Source organism: Anomalospiza imberbis, chromosome 9, assembly GCF_031753505.1.
Source record: "Anomalospiza imberbis isolate Cuckoo-Finch-1a 21T00152 chromosome 9, ASM3175350v1, whole genome shotgun sequence".
In the NCBI taxonomy this organism is placed as follows: domain Eukaryota; kingdom Metazoa; phylum Chordata; class Aves; order Passeriformes; family Viduidae; genus Anomalospiza; species Anomalospiza imberbis.
Genome location: NC_089689.1, coordinates 2,983,629 through 3,005,441, shown reverse-complemented (window position 1 = coordinate 3,005,441; position 21,813 = coordinate 2,983,629). Strand labels below are relative to the sequence as shown.

At 52.5% G+C, this 21,813-nt stretch overlaps 1 protein-coding gene across 1 annotated transcript; it reads left to right on the top strand.

Moving 5' to 3' along the window:
- Positions 1–1,617: 1,617 nt before the first annotated feature.
- Positions 1,618–19,873, top strand: RGSL1 (regulator of G protein signaling like 1). Its single transcript, XM_068199169.1, has 20 exons — positions 1,618–1,668; positions 2,318–2,400; positions 2,673–2,747; positions 3,454–3,583; positions 4,395–4,499; positions 5,781–5,942; positions 6,092–7,041; positions 7,524–7,586; positions 9,642–9,873; positions 10,537–10,623; positions 11,298–11,370; positions 12,220–12,457; positions 12,804–12,933; positions 13,659–13,836; positions 14,876–15,014; positions 15,574–15,698; positions 15,869–16,158; positions 18,608–18,703; positions 18,812–18,869; positions 19,626–19,873. Exons 1-20 carry the CDS (start codon positions 1,656–1,658, stop codon positions 19,630–19,632), a joined length of 3,234 nt encoding a protein of 1,077 aa, XP_068055270.1. The 5' UTR covers positions 1,618–1,655; the 3' UTR covers positions 19,633–19,873.
- The last annotated feature ends 1,940 nt before the right edge of the window (positions 19,874–21,813 follow it).

Sequence of the window (21,813 nt, the reverse complement as noted above, 5' to 3'; positions counted from 1 at the left end):
TGTGAGGAGATCATGTGCCCTGGGAAAACCTGGGAAGCTGCAGCCAGGAGAGGAGAGCTCCATCCTGCCAGACCTCTTGGGGTCTTCTCTCGGGGAGAAACTCAGTGAAAATGGGCCTGTGCCCTCCCACAGTGACCATGCTGACCAATTCCTGCTCACAACCATTTTTTTTTTCCCTGGCAGAAGCCATCACAGTCCCACTGAGGCCAGTTCAGAGCTAGATGAGCACCCAAGGAGCCACCCCAGCCTCTGAGGATCCTACCGGGCATCTGCTCAATTGCCAACTGGAAAATGTGGGGGTTTTTTGGTTTTGTTTTTTTTTGGTTTTTTTTTTTTTTTTTTTTTAAGTTTTGACCTTTCTCAAAGGATTTCTGAGTCTTTTAGGTGTGAGACAGCCACCACTGCAGTTCACTCTAACCCCCCTCCCCCCAGTCTCTTGGGCTCAGCAGCAGAAATCTATATGGATCCGTGGTGGGAGCTGGTCCTCCCCAGGGTGTTCCATAACTCCTTCCCACAGCTCTGCCTGGCACCACTGGGACGAGCAGGTGTTTTGTGGCTCACAGCTGCCCCTTCCCCACATCAGTCTGGGTTTTGGCACAGTGACCAGCCCAGCACCAGCCCCACAATCCCTTCGGAGCTGTCCCTGTTCTCACTGGCGCTTGCTGAGATGCAGAGCCCTGCTGCTGATGCTGGGATCAGCTTCGCATTCCTGATGTGACAGCGCCACCTCGTGAGGTGGCCTCGCTCCTGGGGACACTGTGGGACCCTGTCCTGCCCCCAGGTCTGGCACCAGGGCGTTACAAAGAGCAGGATCAAATACCCACCTGGGAGCAGATTCCTCCTCCTGCCAGGGGAACAAGTCACTCCTGCTGCAGGACAGGTTCCTTCTTTTTCTCCTCCTTCTCCTCTTCCAGCTGGAGGATCTCCAAGGTCAGGTGTCAGCCCCAGATCTGATGAAGAAAGACAGCTGATAAGAAGTGTGGTCTTGGTCTGTTTGGGGCAGACACAGTGGGGTCTCCTGTGAAATTCCCATCCCGAGCTGAGCAGATGGACTGACAGCTGCCACACCCAGAGCTGAGGTGCCACCAGGAACCTGCTTTCAAGGCAAGAAGTTTGCCCCAGCAGGGAGAGGGGAAGGGTTTCATTTCAGGACTGCCCAAGTGCAGGGCCAGTGATTTAAAAGGTGGCATTTCACAGCATCACAGGATGGGTGAGGTCAGAAGGGAGCACCTGGTCCAACATCTCAGCTCAAGCAGGGTCCCCTGAGCTCAGTACTGAGGATTGTGCCCAGACAGTTCTCAAATATCTCCAGTAAGGGAGACCCCACAACCTCTCAGGGCAACCTGTTCCAGTGCTCAGTCACCGTCACAGTAAAGAAGTTTTGCCTCATGTGCAGGTGGGAATTCTTCCGTTCCAATTTCTGCTCATCCCATTGCTCGGCACCACCGAGAACAGCCTGGCTTCCACCCTCTGGACATCCCCTGTTCAGGCACATACAGACACTGCTCAGATCCTCTCTCAGTGTTCTCCTCTGCAGGATAAGCAGGCCTGGGGGAGCTGCCCCGAGAGCCCTGCAGCCCCCCAGGAGTCACCCCAACAAGCGTGTCACAATCAGGGTGGCACTTCAGAACACAGCACCGGAACACTGCACCATCATGATGACTGCTGGTGAGTTACCCTTTGCTGGGGGCTTCAGCCCCTCTAAACACACCCCAAAAGGTGGAAAAAGGGGGAAAAAAGCAGTGTTAAGCTTTGAAATGTAGGTCCTCCCTGTAACACAACTGTGCCTTGCTGGAAGAGGGCATTTCCAGGGGCATCCACTCACCAGCAGGCTGATGCCAGCCCACCTTCTTGCATCCAGATCTTTCAGACATGAATAAAACTTCACAGGGTGGTGGGAAGTGTTGGGCACTGACACTTGCACTGAGTCCTGGGTGGATAAGCTGTGTTATGCCCAGTGTCTGGGTAAGGCAGAGGAGCTCAGCTTGTGCCCTGCAGCCACAGCACCTCCCTTCTCCTGCCCTATGGATGCCACCACATTTGTGCCCAGCCTCTGTGAACCACATACCTTTGCTGTCTGGGAGGCTGCTGTTCAAACTTCCCAGCTCCTGCACGCTCCTGAACCTGGTGCTTTCCAAACAGCCTGTGGCACCCATCCCAAAACACATTTCACAGACTGTCCTAGCTCCAAATCCTCCTGCATGAGCACACGACAAGCTTGTACCACACATCCCCTAAAGCTGATTTCCCCCCAAAACTCCTTTGGCTCACAGCTGGCAACACAAAGCCCAGGTAACTTTCTCTTCTCCCTCTGTAGCATCCATAGCCTCCACGGACATGGGGCTGCTGCTGCAAGATGATGTTTTTGTTGACTTTTTCAACATCTTTCTGAACCTTCCCGTAAGTCCACTCTGCACCATAAAACCTGATGCCTTTCAGAGCTCTCCTCAGGTGAACTTTCTGTGGCATTAGAGGCTGCAGGGAGACTGGGAGAACACCACATTCAGGCTGGAAAATGAGGGGAAACCTGAGGATCTCAACTTGGAGATAAAAGGGGTCTAAAAGGGAATTCGATGCCCTTCTGTGTAATGGGAACTAAGCAGAACAGCTGGGCTCTGGGCTCCTCTGCCACCCTCCATCTCTTTCAGCTCTCCCTTTCTGTTTGGATCCAGGTTTTTGGGCAGACACCCCTTTACATCAGTGGCACGGGCCAGTGGTGCCTGTGGCCAGAGCTGCCGAGCCACCTGGTGAGAACATGCCCCTTGTTAGAAGGGAGGAGTGGGAGGAAGGGCACAGGGCAGGGGGGGAAGGAGCCGGTTTGTCACTGCCAAGGCCCCTCTCTGGCTCTCCTGTTCGTGCAGCTGGGCGAGCATTTCAACACCGGGCGTCATTTCGCTTTTAAGCCCTGGGCGGAGCGCAATCCATTTAAAGTCCTGCTGCAGTTTATGGGGTCTATCTATAAACACCGAGAGCTGGAGCGAAGGAGAGCATGTGTGGCGTTACAGGACACAAACATCAGCCCCTTGTCCTGGATTCCTCCTGAATGCAAAGCCCAGTTGGTCACCGGGCTGGCTCAGCCCTCCCTCCCCATGCGTCCCCGTTCCCCACAGCCGCTTGCAGCGCTCAGATCCCAAAGCAAAAAGGAACCCCCGCTCCTCTGGAAACCCCCGGGGAGCTGCCATGCCTGGGCTCTGGGAAGGCGGGCGAGGAGAGGCAGGGGAAGGAAGCCCTGCAGGCAGCCGCGCAGCGCCGGGGCTGTCACGTTCGTTTTGGGGACGCAAGCAGCGGCTGTAACTTGAGTATCCCCCTTGTGCCTCAGCACCATCATCGCCATAAAGCAACAGGGCGCCTTCCCCACCTCCTTCCCCTAGAGCAGGGACCTGTTACTCACCCTAATGGGCAGGCAGGAGCCGGCTCCTTGCTCACAGCTAATCCTCTCCTTAGGCAACGCAGGATGCCAGCCCCGCGGCTATTCTGGCTTGGCTGGAAAAGCACCGGCTGCCTCACTTCTGCAAATCCAGCCTGTGCCTCCACCTCGTCCTCTGCCAGAAGCTGCTGGGCTTCATTCGCTCGGGGGAAGCAGGTGAGTCATCGCGGCACGGAGGAAATCGGAGCGGCTTCTCCTCTGCGCCTGGGCTGTCGCTAACTGGTGCCTGCCCAGTGGGTCGTGCCTCGGCTAAGGGTTAAGAAGGCGTTGCACATCCCTTTTTAGGGATGCAGCAGGTCCCGATGGGATGTGCAGGGATTTACTCCACCACGCTGTTAATGCAGGCTCGCTAAGTACCTGCCTAGCAGGGTTTACCGAGAGGTCCAGGGGTGGAGCGGGGCTGGAGAGCATCCTGGGGCACGGGAATCCGAGGTGCAGATGTTTTGGGTGTGCTGCTGGGCAGGGATGCCCTGGGAAAACAGGCTGTGGTCTCTTACTGGCAGCAACTCTGGATTGTGCTCACTTTTCCCCTCAAATTAGCCTTCTCAGTCCAGCCAAGTACTTCCTCAGCCTATGTGTGAACTGCCACTGGAAAGAAAGCTGTGGCAGCAGGAATACAGATTCTCATTTCATTAAAATAAGCAATTCACCACGGCTTTTCCTGAGTATATTGTTGCTGCTTCTTCAGTCGGGTTGAAACTCAAAGCTGGAGGAAGTTGAGGGCGAGCCCCAAACTCAGGCAAGGAAAGATGGGCATTTGCAAGGAAGAGAGGCACAAGAGCTGATCCAACTATCCCTGACAGGAGTGAGTTATCCTTGCAAACACCCCGTGTGCATCCACAGCCTGTCCGAAACTCCCAGTTCAGGGTGGTTTGCTGGTCTCCCTACAGCAGCCTCTTTCAGGGTGGGAGCTGGAGAGTTTCCTTGGGACCAACCCCTGATGCCATCTGTGCTCTGTGTCCCACAGCAGGGCGCCTGAACTGGCAGAGTGCTGACCAGTGGCTGCTGGAGAGGTGCATCAGTGGGAGCCAGGGCATGTGGCACCTCCGCGCCTTCGTCCGAGGAACGCCAGGTGGGCACGGGGTGCTCCACACCCCCCTCCCAGCCAGCCACGGGCCACCTGCCTGGCAGGACGCTGGCACAGAGCTGGGGGCATGGGTAAGATCCCAGAGAAAGCTTTGGAAGGTGAGCCAGCAGCAGAGCTGGGAGGGAGATGCACAACCGTGGCTTTTCTCTGCTCTGTTCCCTTGGTTCATCCAGGTGATTTTTCCTTCTGCTTCACCCACCCTCGGGGCTTTCAGGTGCCCTTCCCAACTCCCATGGTGATACTTATCTCTTCGAGCCAGGTCTCATAAGCTCTCAGAGAAAAGTGCCACACCTGAGATAGCTCAGCTACCTCAGACGGCATAAAATAGCAGGATGGCTTCTGTGACAGTGTTGGAAACAAAAAAGTTTTAAATAAAGGCAAAATGACAAAGCTCTTTGCAGGAAAAAAAAAATAACCCACGAGGTTCTTCCTCCTGCTAAAACACTTCACAAAAGCGATTACTTATTTTGTTCTCTTCTTTTTCTACTGAATTGCTTAGATGGGACTTTTTGGCTTCTGTCCAATTGGCTATCCTTAAGTTTGAGGTGAAGTCCTCAAAGTCTTATAAGGTGTCTTTTAACCAAATTGAGGAGAGAAACTTCTGGGCTTTTTTCCTTTTTAAGGAGACAAAGGGTAATTTGTTCACTCCTGTTCTGGTTTGAAAGCAAAACCAGTGAGAGACTCCAAGTCAGAAATACAATTTATTGGGGAAAGGGAAAAGAAACAAAATACATGCAATAATACGAAAGGAAGACCACTGACAAAGTCAGAATACGACCTGACACCCCTTTGGCCAGTGTGTTGGTAGCAGCCCAAATTGGAGCGGCTGCAGTCCTCTTGGAGTGGCAGATGTGGTTTCTGCTGGAGCAGTGGTCCTGTAGAAAAGGTGTAGTCATCCAGTGGAAATCCCAGCTGTGTCCTCTTGGAAACCTGTGGGAAGGCTGCCTGCCTGTCTAAAAATCCCAGACTATATCTAGGTGGGAATGCTTATCTCCTCCCCCCTGGGCGGAGCATCTCACAACGGGCTGATGTCATTCCGAGGCACGGGTGGGTCCTTGATCACCTGTACAACAGAAACGGCTCCTGGAGGGAGTTATCTCTGAGTCATGGGGCAAGACATTGATGGGCCCATTAACAGGAGATGAGGAAAACTGCCCAGAAGACAACTGCTGCACAGATGGCGATAGAAAACATCCTGCTTCTCAATCTCGGACAGCTCCGTCAACACCGGGCACATTCCTACACCGTCCCTTGTCTGATCTGTAGGGGAAGAACTGATCGACTTCTGGCTGATCACTGAAAGGCTCCTGGGTCTGGACGAGTCAGATGGGAGTCAGAGGGAGCTGTTCTTGTCCCTGGTGCACAGGCTGAGAGCCACTCACCTGCGTGAAGGCTCCAGCGTCGTCACCTTCTGCACCACCATCCTTGGTAAGAGACACAGAGCTGGGGATGAGCACTTCCCTACCAGAGAGGGGGTCTTTCCTGGCTGCTCCCAGGGGGATGGGATGCCATCCCCTGCCTGGGGAACAGCCTGCACGGAGCCATCTCCCCGTTGTAATTCCCTGCATCCATCTCAGGATCTTTTCCGAAAGCCAGGCACATCCAGTCTATCAGCAGCAGGAGGGAGATCCTAAGCAACATGCAGGAACAGGTCCTTTTTATGATTCAGAGTTACTGGCTCCCTAAATTCTTCGTGCACTGCAAGATGGCAATGGAAGAAGAGGAATCGTGCTGGCCTTTGCTCCAGGAATATCGGGAACGTTTGTCACAGGCCGGCTGGCAGGAGCCCCCAGGCCTGTCAGAGACCCTCCCCACCATGCACATCAAAAGGAGCCGGGGCGCGCCAGGGCCCTACTGCAGCCAGAAGGCCAAAGCAGAGCTCTGGGCTCTGCTCAGGGAGGGGAGGGACACCCAAGAATTGAAAATGGCCACTTTTCGGGTGAAAGCAGAGAAGCAGCCAGGGCCAGCTGGGAGCAGGGAGGAATTGTGTCTGGATAAGGATGCTTTGGGATCAATTCCCCAGCAGTCACAGCATCCTGCCTTTGGAGGCAGAGGAGGAGCAACATTTCCTGGAAGACCTCAGTCCAGTGCAGAACAGGATCTAGAAAACCTCTGTAAGGAGAAAATCCTCTCTGACTTCCCTCCCTCTGCATCCCTTGCCCGGCTGCCATCCCTGAAAAAAACAGTCAAGACCTTGGATTTCCTTCCCTGGGCCCTGAGTGCCGAGGCCTGTGCGGGAAGACCCTTCAGAGATTTCCTACAGCACCAGAACCGGCCCATGGAGACTCATCTCCTGGACCTGTGGCATGACCTGGAGGAGTTTCTGCCCGTGGTGCTGGACTCCAACAGAGAAAACAGCTTCTTCCTGCGCCATTTGATTGGGGAAAAGATCTGCAAGACCTACCTGGAGGACAACAACATTGAGAAGCTTCCCTTGGAGAACAGGACTCTTGTGAGTTTGTGGAACCGTCTGAGATGCGGAGAATTCTCCCCCTGGATATTCAGAGCCCAGAAGGAGATTTGCAAGGTACACAGGGGTGCTGGCAGAGGTCAGGCTGGGAGGTACAGCTGGCATTGGCAGCCCTGTGGTGGTGTGAGGGCTGTGGGGATGTTTAAGAAGTGAAGCATCTGGAAAATGAAGAGGAGAAGGGATTAGGAAGGGAACACCTTGCAGTCACCTTGCTGGACCAGGCCAGTGGAGAGGAGCATCCTCACTGGTTTGCTGGGCAGCAGAGCAGGGCTGAGCAGTCCCAGAACATCTCTGGTGACCCTGGCTAGGTGCACATTCCAGGGGCTGGGGATGACAGGGCAGTGGCCATCCTTTTGCACCCATCACTGGTTCCAGCACAACCCCAGTAAAACCCATTTAGAGTCCCAGCCCTTCTGGGCAGCCCAATGGACCAAGCTGGATGTGCAGGCTTGTCCTGGGCCTGTCAGCAAGTTGTGAGCCACCCGTGGCACCAGAACTGTGACCCTGCCTGAGGACAATCCCCCTTTGCTCCTCCCCAGGTGCTCTGTGGCCTCTATGAGGAATTTCTGGCCTCTGATGACAGGACGTTCCTCCAGTTTATGGTAAGGGGCATGCACAGGGGCATCCTCATGGGAGTGTGCAGGCTCCAGTGGGCATGTGAAAAGTTGGAGAGGGAGTGAGGGAGGGAGGAGAAGCCCAGCACTAGCTGCAGTGGTCTGCCATCCCACGATATCCCCAGCCAGCGCTGCCACAGGGTGACCCAGCAGATCCTACCCTGCTCCAGCTGCCTGGAGCAATGACCCTTAACTCTTGCAGCACAGCATCCCATTCAGCTGGCAGCACTGCAGGCACAACCTGCAAGAGCTCCCCTGAGACAAGCTGTGACTCTGCCCAAAAGCTGGGAGAAACATAATTGCAGGCTTTTAGGGTAGGCACGGGTGAGCCCAGCACTTCTGGGAATTTATCTCCCCTTTTTTCCCTTGCCCACGCTATTAATGTGTAATTATTACTGCTATTAATGTGACTCATGTGAATGACACACATGGGATGCCCCAGCTCCAGCACCAGTGCCTGGCCAGCACAGGGGGGAAGAGGCCATGTAGCCTTTTAGCCTGTGACTCAACCACCCTCAAGTTTTCCACATATTTTTTTCCACCAAAAGGATGAGATAAGAAATCAGAGTCACACAAGCTCTCTTCTCAGACCATTATTCCTCCTGGCATCAGAAATGCCATAAAACCTCCCCACATTCCAGCATTACACCCAGAAACCTCCTTGCAGGCAGAACCCCCTGAGCATCCCACCTGCACTGGTACCTGCACAACCGATGCAGGCAATTCTTCTCACTGCAGATGATGTTCTTCAAACCAACTGCTTTCCCTAAACGAAATGTAAAACCAGCAGCTGATCCTGGAAATGTTAAGGAGAGGCTGTCGGGGCTTGGTATCCTGAAAGACCTGGCTTCCAGAGCCTCAGCCAGGGAGAGCTGAGCATTTTGGAAAAGTCAGCTGGCAGCTCCTGACCCTGACTCATTAACTGCTCTTAGTGGGAAGTTAATTAGCTGCCCAGGTTTTTAAGCACCTCTTGTCAGGGAAATCTCCTCTCGGAGGCCAGAGCTGGTCTGGGAGTGCAATTAGCACTTCAGCAGGCACCAGGGCCCTGCTCTCTGTGGGCACCATCCCCTGAGCCAAACTCCTCCCGGCGCTCCTGCTCCGGGGTCAGGGGAGCTGCTGGCGGCTTAGCAGGGTTATTTTTGGTGCCTGCTCTCCGCTCCCAGCCAGAAGGCAGCCACTCTACCCCTGCTGCTTGGCGAGCTGTGCAAACTGTGTGTCTGTGGCGAGAGGCAAAACCTGCAGCAGGGTTTTGGGGGGAATGAGGGAGGCGCTCCCAGGGCTCCAGCTGGAGCCAGCCCCGGTGACAGCAGCTAACAAAACAGCACACGAGGCTGCCAGGCTGCCGGGGACACCTTCAGGGTTGTTTCCAGCCCTCCTGAGCCCTTCAGGAAAGCTGCAAGGCCGTGTCTGGTCTACCTCTGGCTGCCTGTACATCCCGGGCAGCCTGAGCTGAGCTTTGTGCCCTCACAGATTCCTTCCAGACTGCTTAAAGCTCAAGCAGAGGCCGAAACCAGGCAGGTTTGTAGTCTGAGGCACAGTAAAACACGTGGGTGATGCCTTGTGAAGGCTGACCTAGAACAGAGACTAGACTGAGTTAAAGAATAAAGCAGGGATTTTTTAAGAGGCCTCAAATAGATCCACCTTGGGCAGCACAACCCAAAATGGCCACAAAATGGACACTGGTCACGGGGTATGACACTTTTATAAGTTCTGCTCCATTTGCATATTGGAGCTAACTGTCCAATTCCACCTTTAGGTTGTGAAGTTCCATTTTTCTTGTTTTCTCTCTTCAGCCCACATTGTTTATGTTCTTGGGCCTGAGATCTGGATCATTTGTCCTTGGTCCCCAGCTAGGGAAGGAATTGTTTTGTCTCCCTGCTCTGTGCAGAGAGCTCACCATCCCCTAATGTGAAGCCCAGACCCACACACTAAAGCAGCACAGAATGTGAAAAATAAAGAAGCTAAACCCTGAGGCATGATGGGCGCAGTGCTGGAGATGGGGAAGGTGCTCTGTGCCATCACCCTGTCCTGTTCTCACCACAGGCTCCAGGCATGGACGTCCCCATGGCCGAGGTGCCAGGCCGTGCTGCTGGCAGAGGGGGACATTTCCACCTGTCCCAGAGGATGAACCAGTCCCTGCAGCTGAGCCAGGCCTTGCATGGCACGAGGAGCTTGGAGGGGGTCTCCTCCAAGCACTGGCAATTGCTTGCTGCTCGGGACCTGCAGAAGGGGGGCTCCATCCAGGCAGAGCTGGAGCTGCTCCTGGGCAGTGCTGGTAAGAGGGGCTCTCCATTCCTGGTGGGGCTCACGTTGGCTGAAGCCAGTAAAGTATGTTTTATGCTCTGGTGGTAGCCCTTAACAGGTGATGAACATCATGGGGTGGGTTGGTACAGTGGGGGTAGGAGCTTTCATTTGTAATGAAAGCTTTGGCAGCTTTTCTTTCCTGTCAAAATCAGTCAAAACTGTCCAGAAGGATTTTAGACAAGGGCCAAATTTCCTCCTGCCAGTACCAGCGGCACCAAATGCCACAGCCCTGCACTGGCCTGGATCACCAGATCAAATGAAGGCTGCAGCAAAGTGGCTGAAGCCCAAAGCCAGCAGTGGCTCCTGCCCCCCCAGTTCCACATTTTGGCCTTCTGAGGATGCTGGGACTGGCCATGCTGGTGCTGTGGCCCTCAGCTTTGTTCTGTCATGCAATCTTTTGGGAATGACACCAATTTTCTGCACTGAGGGTGACAGCAGTCACTTGCAGCACCCCTGTAGCTTGTGGGCCCTCAGTTTTACCCAAGAAATGCAGTGTCAGGGGTAGATCATGGAGCAGGACACACAAGGGGACAGGGAAGGTGACAAAACCCAACCCTCAGAGCCAGTGCTGAAAGGCTGTTGTAAGCAGAGGTAATGGACATGGGGTCTGTCCCCTCTCCTCTCTCTGATGCAGAATTCCAGAGGATGATAGCAGATGAGCTGGCTGCGGGCAGCCCAAGCAAGGAAGAGGAGCTTCTGCAGCTCATGAGTGCAGCACTCGGTGAGTCCAGGCTGGGCAGGCAAGAGGCCAGGTGGGCTCCCAGACATCCATCACCCTTGGTGAGCTTGTCCAGAAGAAAGGCCTATCCACCCACCACAGGCTGTGCTCTGGGGCACTAATGCAGCCAGGCAGGGTGGCAGTGGGGGATTTCTCTGAAGCAGATGCTGAGGAAGTCAAAGCATGAGAGGTAAAGTATCGGTGATGATGAGAGAGATGGGGAGACTGTGAGGTGGTCAAAGAATCCAATTTTATTGTGGACTACAGAAGCTTATATACCATTTTAGGAAGGCTACTAATGTTTTACTACAGTGTTTGGGTTAATCATCACATAAACAAACTTACACATTTTAAACATCTCTTGCTTGCAGAAGTCTGATGTAATTTTCTTTTTCCAGTAGACCCATCTGATTGAATCTTCTTTGCAATCTTGATTTAATCCTCAAAGTTCTGTTTGCTCTTGCCAAGGCATCCTGTTACCAAATGTCTTATGCTAGCCAGGTCCAAAGTCCATCGTCTGTCCTGTGCGTCCCAATATCCCAGTAGTGAAGAGCTCCCACAGTGTCTCCTGGGCCAGAGTCACCACAGAGACACCACGTGGAGGCTCCAGGGTCCAGGTGTCTGCAGGCTCTGCCTGTCACCTGAGGAAGAGGCCAGCCCTGTTTCTGTCCCCACAGCTGTTGCATCTGAGAGGATTGCTCGAGAGAACGCTGCTGCCGCTGCAAGGAAGAAGGCAGCTAGAAAACGCAGGTCTGGCACCTGGCAGCACACAGCTTTGCTCCTTCCACTCTTTCAGGTTTTTCCAGAGCTCCCCTGTAGTGCCACTGCTCTCCGTTAGCTCATTTGGCCCTCTCAGATGTAGGGTGGCCTGTGGGTCTAAACTGCAGAATTATCAGGGAAAGGAGAAAAATTAACACTCCCCACCCCCAGTTCAAATTTACTCTTCACACCTTGTGCAAATCTTGTGCACTTCATCCTCAATCAACCCCCGGAATACCACCTGAGCAGTGCTTAGATTCCCGGAAAAATCACTTAAAATCACACTGTAGCCATACTTAAATCTCTGGACTCACGCCTCACCTCCTGGGAATACTCCAGCCATGAGTCCTTGCAGCTTCACACTGGGATATAAAGCAAATGGAAAAATGATGCCGAGCACCTGGGCTGAGCTGATTCCTTCAGCCCAGTTATGCAAATGCACCCTGCCCAACATCCATCCCACCCTAAGGGGCCAGACAGCAACTGCTAAAAATGCATTTTTCTGTGACCCATCAGCATTGATATTCCATCCAGACCCTCACCCCAAACCTACCAAATCACTTCTGAGCCCACAGGCTGCTGGACTGGAGGAGGAAACACTGCAGATAAGCAGGACAGACACTCCCAAGGCTACCACATGCAAGAAGAGAATCCAGGGGAGGGTACCTAGTGCCCTCTACCATTGTCCAACCTCTTCCAGGAACAGAAATCCAGTGGGACCCCAACCCTGGGGCTATCCCTTATCAGCTACTCCCCACCTTAGCCCCCCTTCCATCAAACCAGTGCCCTCCTCATGCCTCTGGCTGCCCTTGATGCTCTCTCTGCTCTCCCATCTGGCAGGTTTGAGGAGGAGGAGGAAGAGGAAGAGGAAGAGGAGGAAGGGCACTACTGTCAGAAGAAGCAGAAACAGATACAGAAGCAGAAACAGACACAGAAGCAGAAACAAAAGAAGAAGCAGAAACAGAAGCAGAAGGAACAGCCGCAGCAGGAGGATTTGTTGCCCTGGAGCAAAAAGTCCAAGTCTAGGCATTGTCAGCTTGTGCAGGAAGGGACAGAGGACCTCAGGACACAGAGGATGGTAAGGAAGGACCCTCTGTGCTGGCAGGCTGAGGGTGATTGCCAGGCAAGGAAGAGAGGAGGTGCTGTGAGACAAGGGATGTCACATAAATGGGGTGAGGGCGTCAGACTTGGAGAGCTGCAGAAAGGCAGAAGGGAAAGGCTCCCTCCTGCAGGCTCGGGACTGGCCGAGCGATTCACACCATCCCCCGTGGCCACCAGGGAAACTGAGAAATGCTGGAAAGCAGAGATGATGGCTGGGTCACAAATCCCACTGCCAAGGCTGCTCCAGCTCACAGTGGTGGCTCCAAAGAGGAGGGCTCAGCCCCAGTGCTGCAGCTGATGCCACCTGTGCCGTGTCTCCACAGGGATGGGCCTGGGATGCCATCCGGGAGCTTGTCAGGAGCTTCTGCAAGTTCCAGAGGGAGATGGAGAATCACACACGCCGTGCAGAATTTGAGGCGTTTCTCCGTCAGGAGCGAAGAAACGAGAGGGAAAGTATGTCCAGTGTCCTGCCACCCCTGCTCCTCCCTCCTCAGGACACCCCTGGCTTTAGGTAGAGAAGAAAATGGAGAAAACCTGTCCCTTACCTCCCACCATCATGACTTAGTGCCCCGTTATACTGTTGCATCTTTCTCAAACAATGTTGTATATGCAAGTTTGCATCCCTGCCTCAAAAGCAAAAAAAAAAAAAAAAAACCAAAAAAAAAAAAAAAAACCAAAAAAAACAACCACCCAAAACAGGAAACACTAAATGGAGCTAAGGTGAGACAGGCCAGAAAAACAAGCAAAAGGAAATTGTTTTCTGGGCAACAGGGAGCTGACCTGAACAGAAAGTTTACACACAGGTCTGAGAGGAAGCAGGAAAAGCAGTTAGAAAAGTAATCTACTAAACACACAGAAACCCTATTTAGATCAAGAGAATTTTGTATATGGGGAAAACAGATTTTTTTCCCTTTCATCCTCACTCATTATCTGCTTGTGGGCTGTGTCAGAGCCAGGGCCAACAGCTAGACAGACTAGCAGGAAACAGTGAACATAAACACTCTGTGGGTGCAAAGAGGAGGAGGGAAGGAGGACATCACCAAGCTAGAGGGAAGGTGTAGTTCACAGAGGTAGAAAGGCCCCCAGCAAATTGCATGCAGCTAAGGGAAGCCCAGGTGAGGTGAAGGAGCAAACCCAGTGCTGGGCAGGAGCACACAGCATCTCTTCCCCTGCCTCAGACTTGCCTGTCAAGGAGAAGAAGAGCAAAAGTCCTGCCAAGAGCCCCCGTTCCCTCAAGGGCAAGGGCAAAGGCCAGCCGCAGAAGGTGACGCTGATCAAACGCCACATTTTGGACAAACAGCTCATCGTCGTCAACTTCCTCGTCGACGACCTCCGCTTTTACCTGGAGATGGACAAGTAAGTTCTTCTTCCACCAGGTGCTCGGGTATCACTACAGAATCCCAGAATGGTTTGGGTTGGAAGGGACCTTAAAAGTTATCTCATTCCAACTCCCTGCTTTGGGCAGGGACATGTCCCTCTGGACAAGGTTGCTCAGAGCTTCACCCAACTTGGTCTTGGCACCAGCCTACCTTGGCTCTGGCCTGAACCCATCTCTGATGGAGACCTCCAATCCAAAGTCCCTATTTCAGCCTGCAGTCATCCCCTGACTCAGGGTTCCTGTTTGAAATCCTTTTTTTTTTGGTAGTCCCAAGCGATTCAGCATTTGGATACACTGTTCTGGATGTCCCAGTTGTGGTGGCATTTCTCCCTTGACCTTGTCCACATTCCCATGAAACCTGTAAGACCAGTCCATGGTCAATGGGCACCAGCCCTGCAGCCAACACCCTCACAACAGGCAAATCCCCATCTTTCAGTCCTCCTCTTTTCCCAAAAAGGGGGAACATCACCTGCCCCAGGTGACCCTGTGACCATGAGAGTGGCAGAAGAGGGAGGTGGCTTTTCATACCTCCTGTGTCACTCTTCCACACTTTGAGGACTGCTTTTCCTGCCCAAGCAAATATCAAATTATCGGATTAAGCCCTTTTCTGACCCAGAGATGGGGCAACTGAGAGGTGTTTTAAAAACTTTTATTCCATTTTCAGTCTCATGTGAAGGATGAGACAATACAGATGTTATAGTTCACACCATCACAATCAGAAGCCAATTATTTCTTAATTACGATACATTATAAGTGTTTCTTGGTCTATCAGCGTTTGCCACACCATACTGCAAATGCCTTAAAGCCAATATCTAAAATTACCCCTCGTGGGTCCTACTACAATGCATCTTTCATGGTTCTATTTCTCTAAAGTACTTTGTCTTTTTTGCAAGGCCAAAAGTATTTAAGAATTTTCTACAAATCCATTTCCCACACCAAATTAAGCAAGAACAGGACTGTCTAGCCTAGCAATTAAGCAGCATTTGTCTCAGAGCAAGACCCCACGTGCCTTTGCAGGTTTTCTAAGTTAGCTGACTGCGAGGAAGCTGCGGCACCCCACAGCATGCGGTCAGAAAAGCACACTGCCTTTCTCAAAAGGAAACTTGACATCATCAGCAAGCTTTTCCTGAACTCTGACATCCCCCCCAAACTGCGGGTGAGACCCCAGGAGTGCCCAAGGAGGCTGGAGGCTGCTCATTGCTCAAGGCCATTGCAGCACAGCTGGGAACAGTGGTGGGGAAAGAGGAACAGGCTCGGGTCTGGATCTGCTGGGGGGACTTTGGGGTCCCACATGGGCTAGGAGGGGTGGGAAGCAACCCCCCAGCAGCCCTGATAAACTGAGAACAAGCATGTGGATAAGGATGGGAGAGATGGGGACGATTCTCCAGCATTACCTGCTGGAGGAACACCAGGCCTGGAGTGCCAGGATCGTCCTGCACACCACCAGTCCAATTTTTTCACTCCTCAGAAGCCAGTGTCACCATCATCCCCTCCCACTGCACCCACCCCATTTCCTCCCAGTAGCTCTGCCATCTCCCCTTTGGAGGGCATGATGCTTCCCCCAGAGATCCAGGTGGGATCCTGCCCTTGTGCCTGGGGCAAGCAGCCAGGATGGAATTTGGGTCTCTGCTTAGAGACTGCTGAGGTGGGGTCAGGGAGAGAAACCTGGCCCCATCAGGAGTGCTGCAAAGTGCTTTGGTCTCTTCTGTGCCCAGGTCAACATCTCTGAGAAAGACAGGGATTTAATCTGCCGTTCATCTTCCAAGGGGCCACTGACCCGGGCCATCTACCACAATGCCAAGGTCACCCTCTTCCCCATCCTGATGTACTTTTGGAGAAGGTACCTATCCATCCCCTCTCTCCCAAGGTGGAGAAGGCCCTGGGGATGCCACCCTTTATCTCCAGCCACTGGTTCCTCTGCCATGCTGAAAATGCAGACCAGACGCTCCCCAGGAGCTCAGCTGGAATTGTCTCCTTGGAGCTTTGCTGTCCCTGGTGTTTCTCATGCAGGTTCTGCACCTGGAAGGTGATGAGGAGCTTTCAGGGCTACCAGGAGGTCAGGAGCTCTGGGATCCATCAGGAGGGCTGGAGCTTTCAGCTCACCAAGGGGGACAGGAGCTCCCGGGTCCAACAGGAGAAGAAGAGCTCTCAGGAGCCCAAGGGGGGCCAGAGCTGCCAGGGCCACAAGGAGGGCAGAGTTCCAGCCTCTTCACCTCCTGCAAAAACCCCCTCCAAAGTACCCAAGATCCCCTGTCCCAAGAAGCTGGTGGCCATTCCCTCTACTACACATTATGCTCCAGGTTTGTTCTTCCAGTGCAGAAACACCCAGACCTGACATCTTTTAAGTTCCCCTGGAAAGATCCCCTCCTTCACACTGCTTTGAGGGTGTATGTGATGCAGGCCTGCTGGGAAAATGGAATGGAATTTTTTTTTTTTCCTGTCAAGATCAGTCAAAACTGTCCAGCAGGATTTTAGAAATTTTCTTTGGTGAATAGGGAAGTTAGCACAGAGACTTCCAAAGCAAAGAACTGTTGCATAATTCCTATTTATTTCAATAGCCAAGTTAAAAATACTCAGGCACACCCCCTGAAACAGAAATAAAAACCCCAGTCTTTTGGGCTGCAAGTCAAATGGGAGCAGGAAAAAGAGAACAAGCGTGCAGCCAAACACCAGGCACACTGGCATTCCATGGAGGGTGCTTTGAATATCTGGAATGGAGAATAAGCTCCATCAGGGTTTGAGATGACATCTCCAGGGAAAGAGATGTTTTTTCTTCCTCATCCCCTTGTTTAGTTTAGATATACTGAAAAACTCTAAACTGGAAAACACAAAGTGATGCTGAGCACTGTCAGTCTGCCTGACAGCCCGCTCCTTGGCTGAATATTCATTTGGAAATTGTCTAATTGATTTTTGATTAAAGGGGAAACCAAAATAGGCACATACTAATCTCGCTTTGACGGATGAGTGGGCGTCAGCAAGCTGCTGTTCTGCTCCCTGTCATTTATCACTGTCAAGTTCTCGCTAAAAAGCAGCAGAGTTCGAGGATTTGGATAACTCCAGGGAGATGCTTGAGCTCTTGCTCCACAGTAGGGCTGAGGTGATAGAGCTGAGGTGACAGAGCCCTGTGCCCCAGGAATGCCAAGCCATGTTCGTAGCTCAAACCACCTCACCCCTTGGCTATTCCCATGGACAGCATCTAGTCTTCAGCTCAGGTCTTCACCTTGTTACAGAGCCTCACTGCTCTTCCAGGACCTTCTGAAACATAGCTGTTTTAATGCAAGTCACACACAAAAAAAAACCCCAAAAAAACAAACAAACAAACAAACAAAAAACCAGAAAAAACCTCATGTATCACACATGTATTCCAAGCTGGTGATAAGCCAGAAACCTTGTGTTACAGTAGACAAGGACAGTGTTTGCCAGGGTCTTCATGGAGCAGAGAGATACATTTAAACCGATTCAGATTAGAGATAGCAAGTCGTTTTTTACACTAGAGGGTGGTAAAACACTGGTATAGGTTATCCAGAGAAGCTGTGGCAGCTCCATCCCTGGAAATATTCAGGATCAGGTTGGATGGGGCTCTGAGCAGCCTGGTCTAGTGGAAGGTATTGGGGGCTGCACTCGATGGCCTTGAAAGGTCCCTTCCAACACAAATTATTCTGTGTTTAAATCAGTGCAAACTGCTGCAAGGCTTGGGAGAGTCCCAGGCAGCACAGCCCGTGTTTAACTGCAGTCAGAGAGTGACTGCACTGGGAGCTGCTCTGGACACGTAGAAAAGACTCTGATCTCTCCAGAATGGACGTTAACCCCACAGGGAGTGTCCCTGGGATGACGCTCCCCAAGCCACCGCTGCTTGCTGCGTCTCACAGGGACGAGTGAGACATGGGGTCAGAAAAAACAGGAACATTTTTAACAGGAGCCAGGCAGAAAAAAAATCCCTCAGCTTGCCTGGCAAGTGGGGGACAAGATGTGTGACCCAAAATAGCTGTTTCTGACTGTGCTGATGTCCACACCAGCTCCCAAGACACTTTTCTGCACCGTATGCTTTCACCAATGACCTTTCTCTAAGGGTCTTGCTTTTCTAACCTTTAGGTAAAAACTTGCTTTTGAGCTGTCAGGAAAAAAAATGGTTTTGTTTCCTTTTAAAAAGCACTGAAATTGCTGAGGAAAACACCTGTAAATGCAGAAAAAACCTCCTCTCCTAGTAATTTATTTTGAGGGATGTGCAGACACAGTTTGAGCAGGGCTGGGTGGTGGCAGGCAGGGACCCATCTGCCATCACCAGGCGTCACTGTGGCACTGTCCACAGGGCACTCCCGGGACAAGCTGCCCAGGCAGGCACAAAGCCTGGCACACCTTTCTTTTTCTAGAAAAAAAAAAAAAAAATCCAGCTTGTTTTCTCAATCATCCATGGATGTGGTTCAGAATGCTTCAGCTTGGCAGGTGAGAAATGCATCAGCTGAACTAGTAAAGAATGTCCAAAGAAATTTGAGGACAAACCTCCTAATGAGCCTGTATTTCAAAAACAAAATCTCCCATTTCTGTCACCCAGCCTTGCCACAGAGCCATGGTGGGACATGTCACCCCCACTCTGCAGCCCCCCAACTGTTTCACCGTCAAGGAGATCTCAAGTCCTCACTCAACCATCCTTCCCTGTGCTCTGGGCAAGCCCCAAATGATTTGGGGGGCACACCACTGCTGTCCCCCCTCATTTGCCATCAGAGCACTCCGTGTGTCTTCCCTCACCAGGTAAAAGGGCTGTCCTTATCTTCACGCTGAAAGAAGGCCTCGAGCTCCTGCTACCACGGCCCCAGAAGAAAACTGAGCTTCCAGAGGAGCAAAAAGGTGAGAAAGCTCAGAATGGAGCCCTCCTGCTCCTGAGGGGATGGGAGCTGGGCTGGAGGGCTCCCTGCAGCGGCCGTGGTGGGAACTTTGTGCTGTTGTTTCCCTCAGCTGCAGATCCCAGTGGGGAGAAGAGGCCCTCGCTCAGCGAGCCTGCCCCGCAGGGCGGGTAGGTGGTCCCAGAGGTGCTCACCTCCTCCAGACCCCACCAGCACAGCCTGTGGCTCCCTTAAATCACAGGGGTTTGTGCAGGATGCTGGGCAGCCCCACCATCTGCAGTAACGGCCACAGAAACTCCCAGCTGCTGCATTCTCCATGCCCAGAACGCCTCCCTGATCCTTCTCCATGCCCAAAACTCCTCCCTGGGAGCATCCCTGATCCTTTTCCATGCCCAAAACGCCTCCCTGATCCCTCTCCATGCCCAGAACTTCTCCCCGGGAGAATCCCTTATACCTCTCCATGCCCAAAACTCCTCCCTGGGAGCATCCCTGATCCTTCTCCATGCCCAGAACTCCTCCTTGGAAGCATCCCTGAATCCTCTCCATGCCCAGAACTCCTCCCTGGGAGCATCGTTGATCCTTCTCCATGCCCAGAATTCCTCCCTGAGAGCCTCCTTGATCCTTCTCCATGCCCAGAATTCCTCCCTGGGAGCTTCCTTGATCCTTCTCCATGCCCAAAACACCTCCCTGAGAGCCTTCCTGATCCTTCTCCATGCTCAGAACTCCTCCTTGGGAGCACACAGCCATGTGCTCTCCCCCTGCTCACCTTTTCCATGCCCAAAACTCCTCCCTGGGAGCATCCCTGATCCCTCTCCATGCCCAGAACTCCTCCCTGGGCACACACAGCCCTGTGCTGTGCGCTGATCACCCTCACCCTGCCTTCAGCAGCAGTAGCCACTGATGCAGCATCTCTCCCTTCCCTGCAGGAACTAAAGGAAGCTCAGCCCTCCCAAAACAACACCCACACAGGTGTGATCCAAGGAAGCTGAGCAGCCTGGACACAGGGAACCGTTTGCACTCAGCAATAAGACCTAAAAATAAAGCAACTCACATCATCCTCCAGCTTACCTGGGGACAGCGCAGCAGCTCACAGCTCACAGCCGTGGCAGGGACATGCTGGGACACAGGTTTCCAGCTGAAACACCACACAAATCTCCTTCCTCACATGGATCTGTAAAATGCACCTCAGCTCCTCACTTCCCACACAAATGAAATACTTCCTGTGGGTAGCGAGGATGAGAGAACCCGTTTGGTTCACTTAGCTGGGTGCTGAGATCGCTAAAGCCTTTGCCAAAGCCTTTCTGATTTTCCAGCAAAAATCAGCTCATGCCTGACTGGGGCTTCAGCATGCCTTTTTTTTTATTTATTTTTTTTTTTTTTTTTGTGAGGTTTGGGTTTTTTGGGTTTTTTTAAAGCCTATGTGTGTTTACAAAGCACTAACCAAATCATAGGAAGGGCCTTAATTTTCCCCAGGTGAAACTGGGTCAGAGTGACTTTGCCAAGTCACCAGGAAGCTGCAGTAATCACAAATATTCTTTGGACCTCGTGAAGAAAAGACCACAACCTTTATCAGTTTGTCAGAGGCAAGCTCTCAGCTTTGTCATTTTGAGCTATTTTTATCCACTTTTTAATCCCGGATCCTAGAAGAATGCATCCTGGGAATAACACCAGGTACATTTTAAGGCAGAGGGCAACATGTTTCATATTTATCAGTTATGATTATCAACACTTTGCCTCTGGATGATCAAAAATACACAAACCCAAGAACATTTATTTAACTGAAGGCACTGGGAAGCTGATACCATTCCTACAACATGAAATGTGACCAACCCTCAGAACTGCTGTGCTGGAAGTTGATTTTGCCCTGAAAGCTTTCACCCCAAAGTCTTGCTGTGTTTGTGCGAGCTTTTCACCAACACTCCTGGGCCCAGCTGAGCCCAGGCTCTCTAAGGCCTCACAGATGTGCCTGAAGCTCAGCACAGCAAAACTAAAGCCTAAGAACAGCCTTCAGTCCACTGCTTCTGTGGGCTGCTTTGTGGGTTTGTTTTTCAGAGCAGCAGATGAGCCACGGTGAGCTGGGAGCATCCCTGTGCACACAAGCACGTACATCCTCAGCATGCAAGAGCCAGGACAGGGAGCACCTGATCCCATCACTCTGGGCTGAGCCAGCTGTCCTGGGGAGCCCCAGCAGAGGGAAAAGGCAGAGGCACAGCAAATGCAGGCAGGACAGCAGGGCAATGAAGCGCGTGGGGCCAAATCACACCCTTGGGCACTGTTCATGGGCTGCAAACCTGCCAGAGGCAAAGGCAGGCAGCACCTCCCAGGTGGGCACTGATGCTGGGGCATCCCACAGCATTAATTTTGGCAGCTGCTTCTGCCCCCAGCTCCCCAGGACACCTCCATGGGCTGTGCCCCAGACATTGCCACACCACCCAGCTGCAGCACTACCCAGCAGTTTCCCATCCTGCCTGGCATCTCACTGGCCCATCCTCCTGGGAGAGGCAGCCTGGTGTTTTCCACAGAATTCACAGCATGACCAGGTTGGAAGAGACCTTCAAGATCATCGAGTTCAACCAGCCCAAACACCTCAACTGAACCCTGGCACCCAGTGCCACATTCAGGCTTTGGTAAACACATCCAGGGATGGTGACTGCACCACCTCCCCAGGCAGCCACTCCAGAACTTTATCACTCTTTCTGTGAAAAACTTCCTCCTAATATCCAACCTGTATTTCCCTCGGTGCAGCTTGAGACTGTGTGCTCTGGTTCTGTCAGTGCTGCCTGGGGAAAGAGCCCAACAGCCTTGCTTCCAGCCCTGCATTCCTTCCTCCCATGGGCTGACGTGTGAAGGAAGCACAGCCCTTCCCTGGAGGGAAAAACCCTCAAGCCATAACCGCCTTGTTAGGGTGAGGAAAAAGGCTTCTCCCAGCATGCCTTGCTGTGACATGCAGAGTCAATGTATCCCATTGGCCCTTCCATGCCTGTGCCCTCATCCCATTGGCCCTGGTGGTCTGCCCCGCCCCTCAAAATCCATATATAAACCCCTGCTGAGTGGCTCTTTTTCCCTGGATCCTTTTGAGGAAGAGGCTCAATAAAGCTCTCATTGGAACCCCAC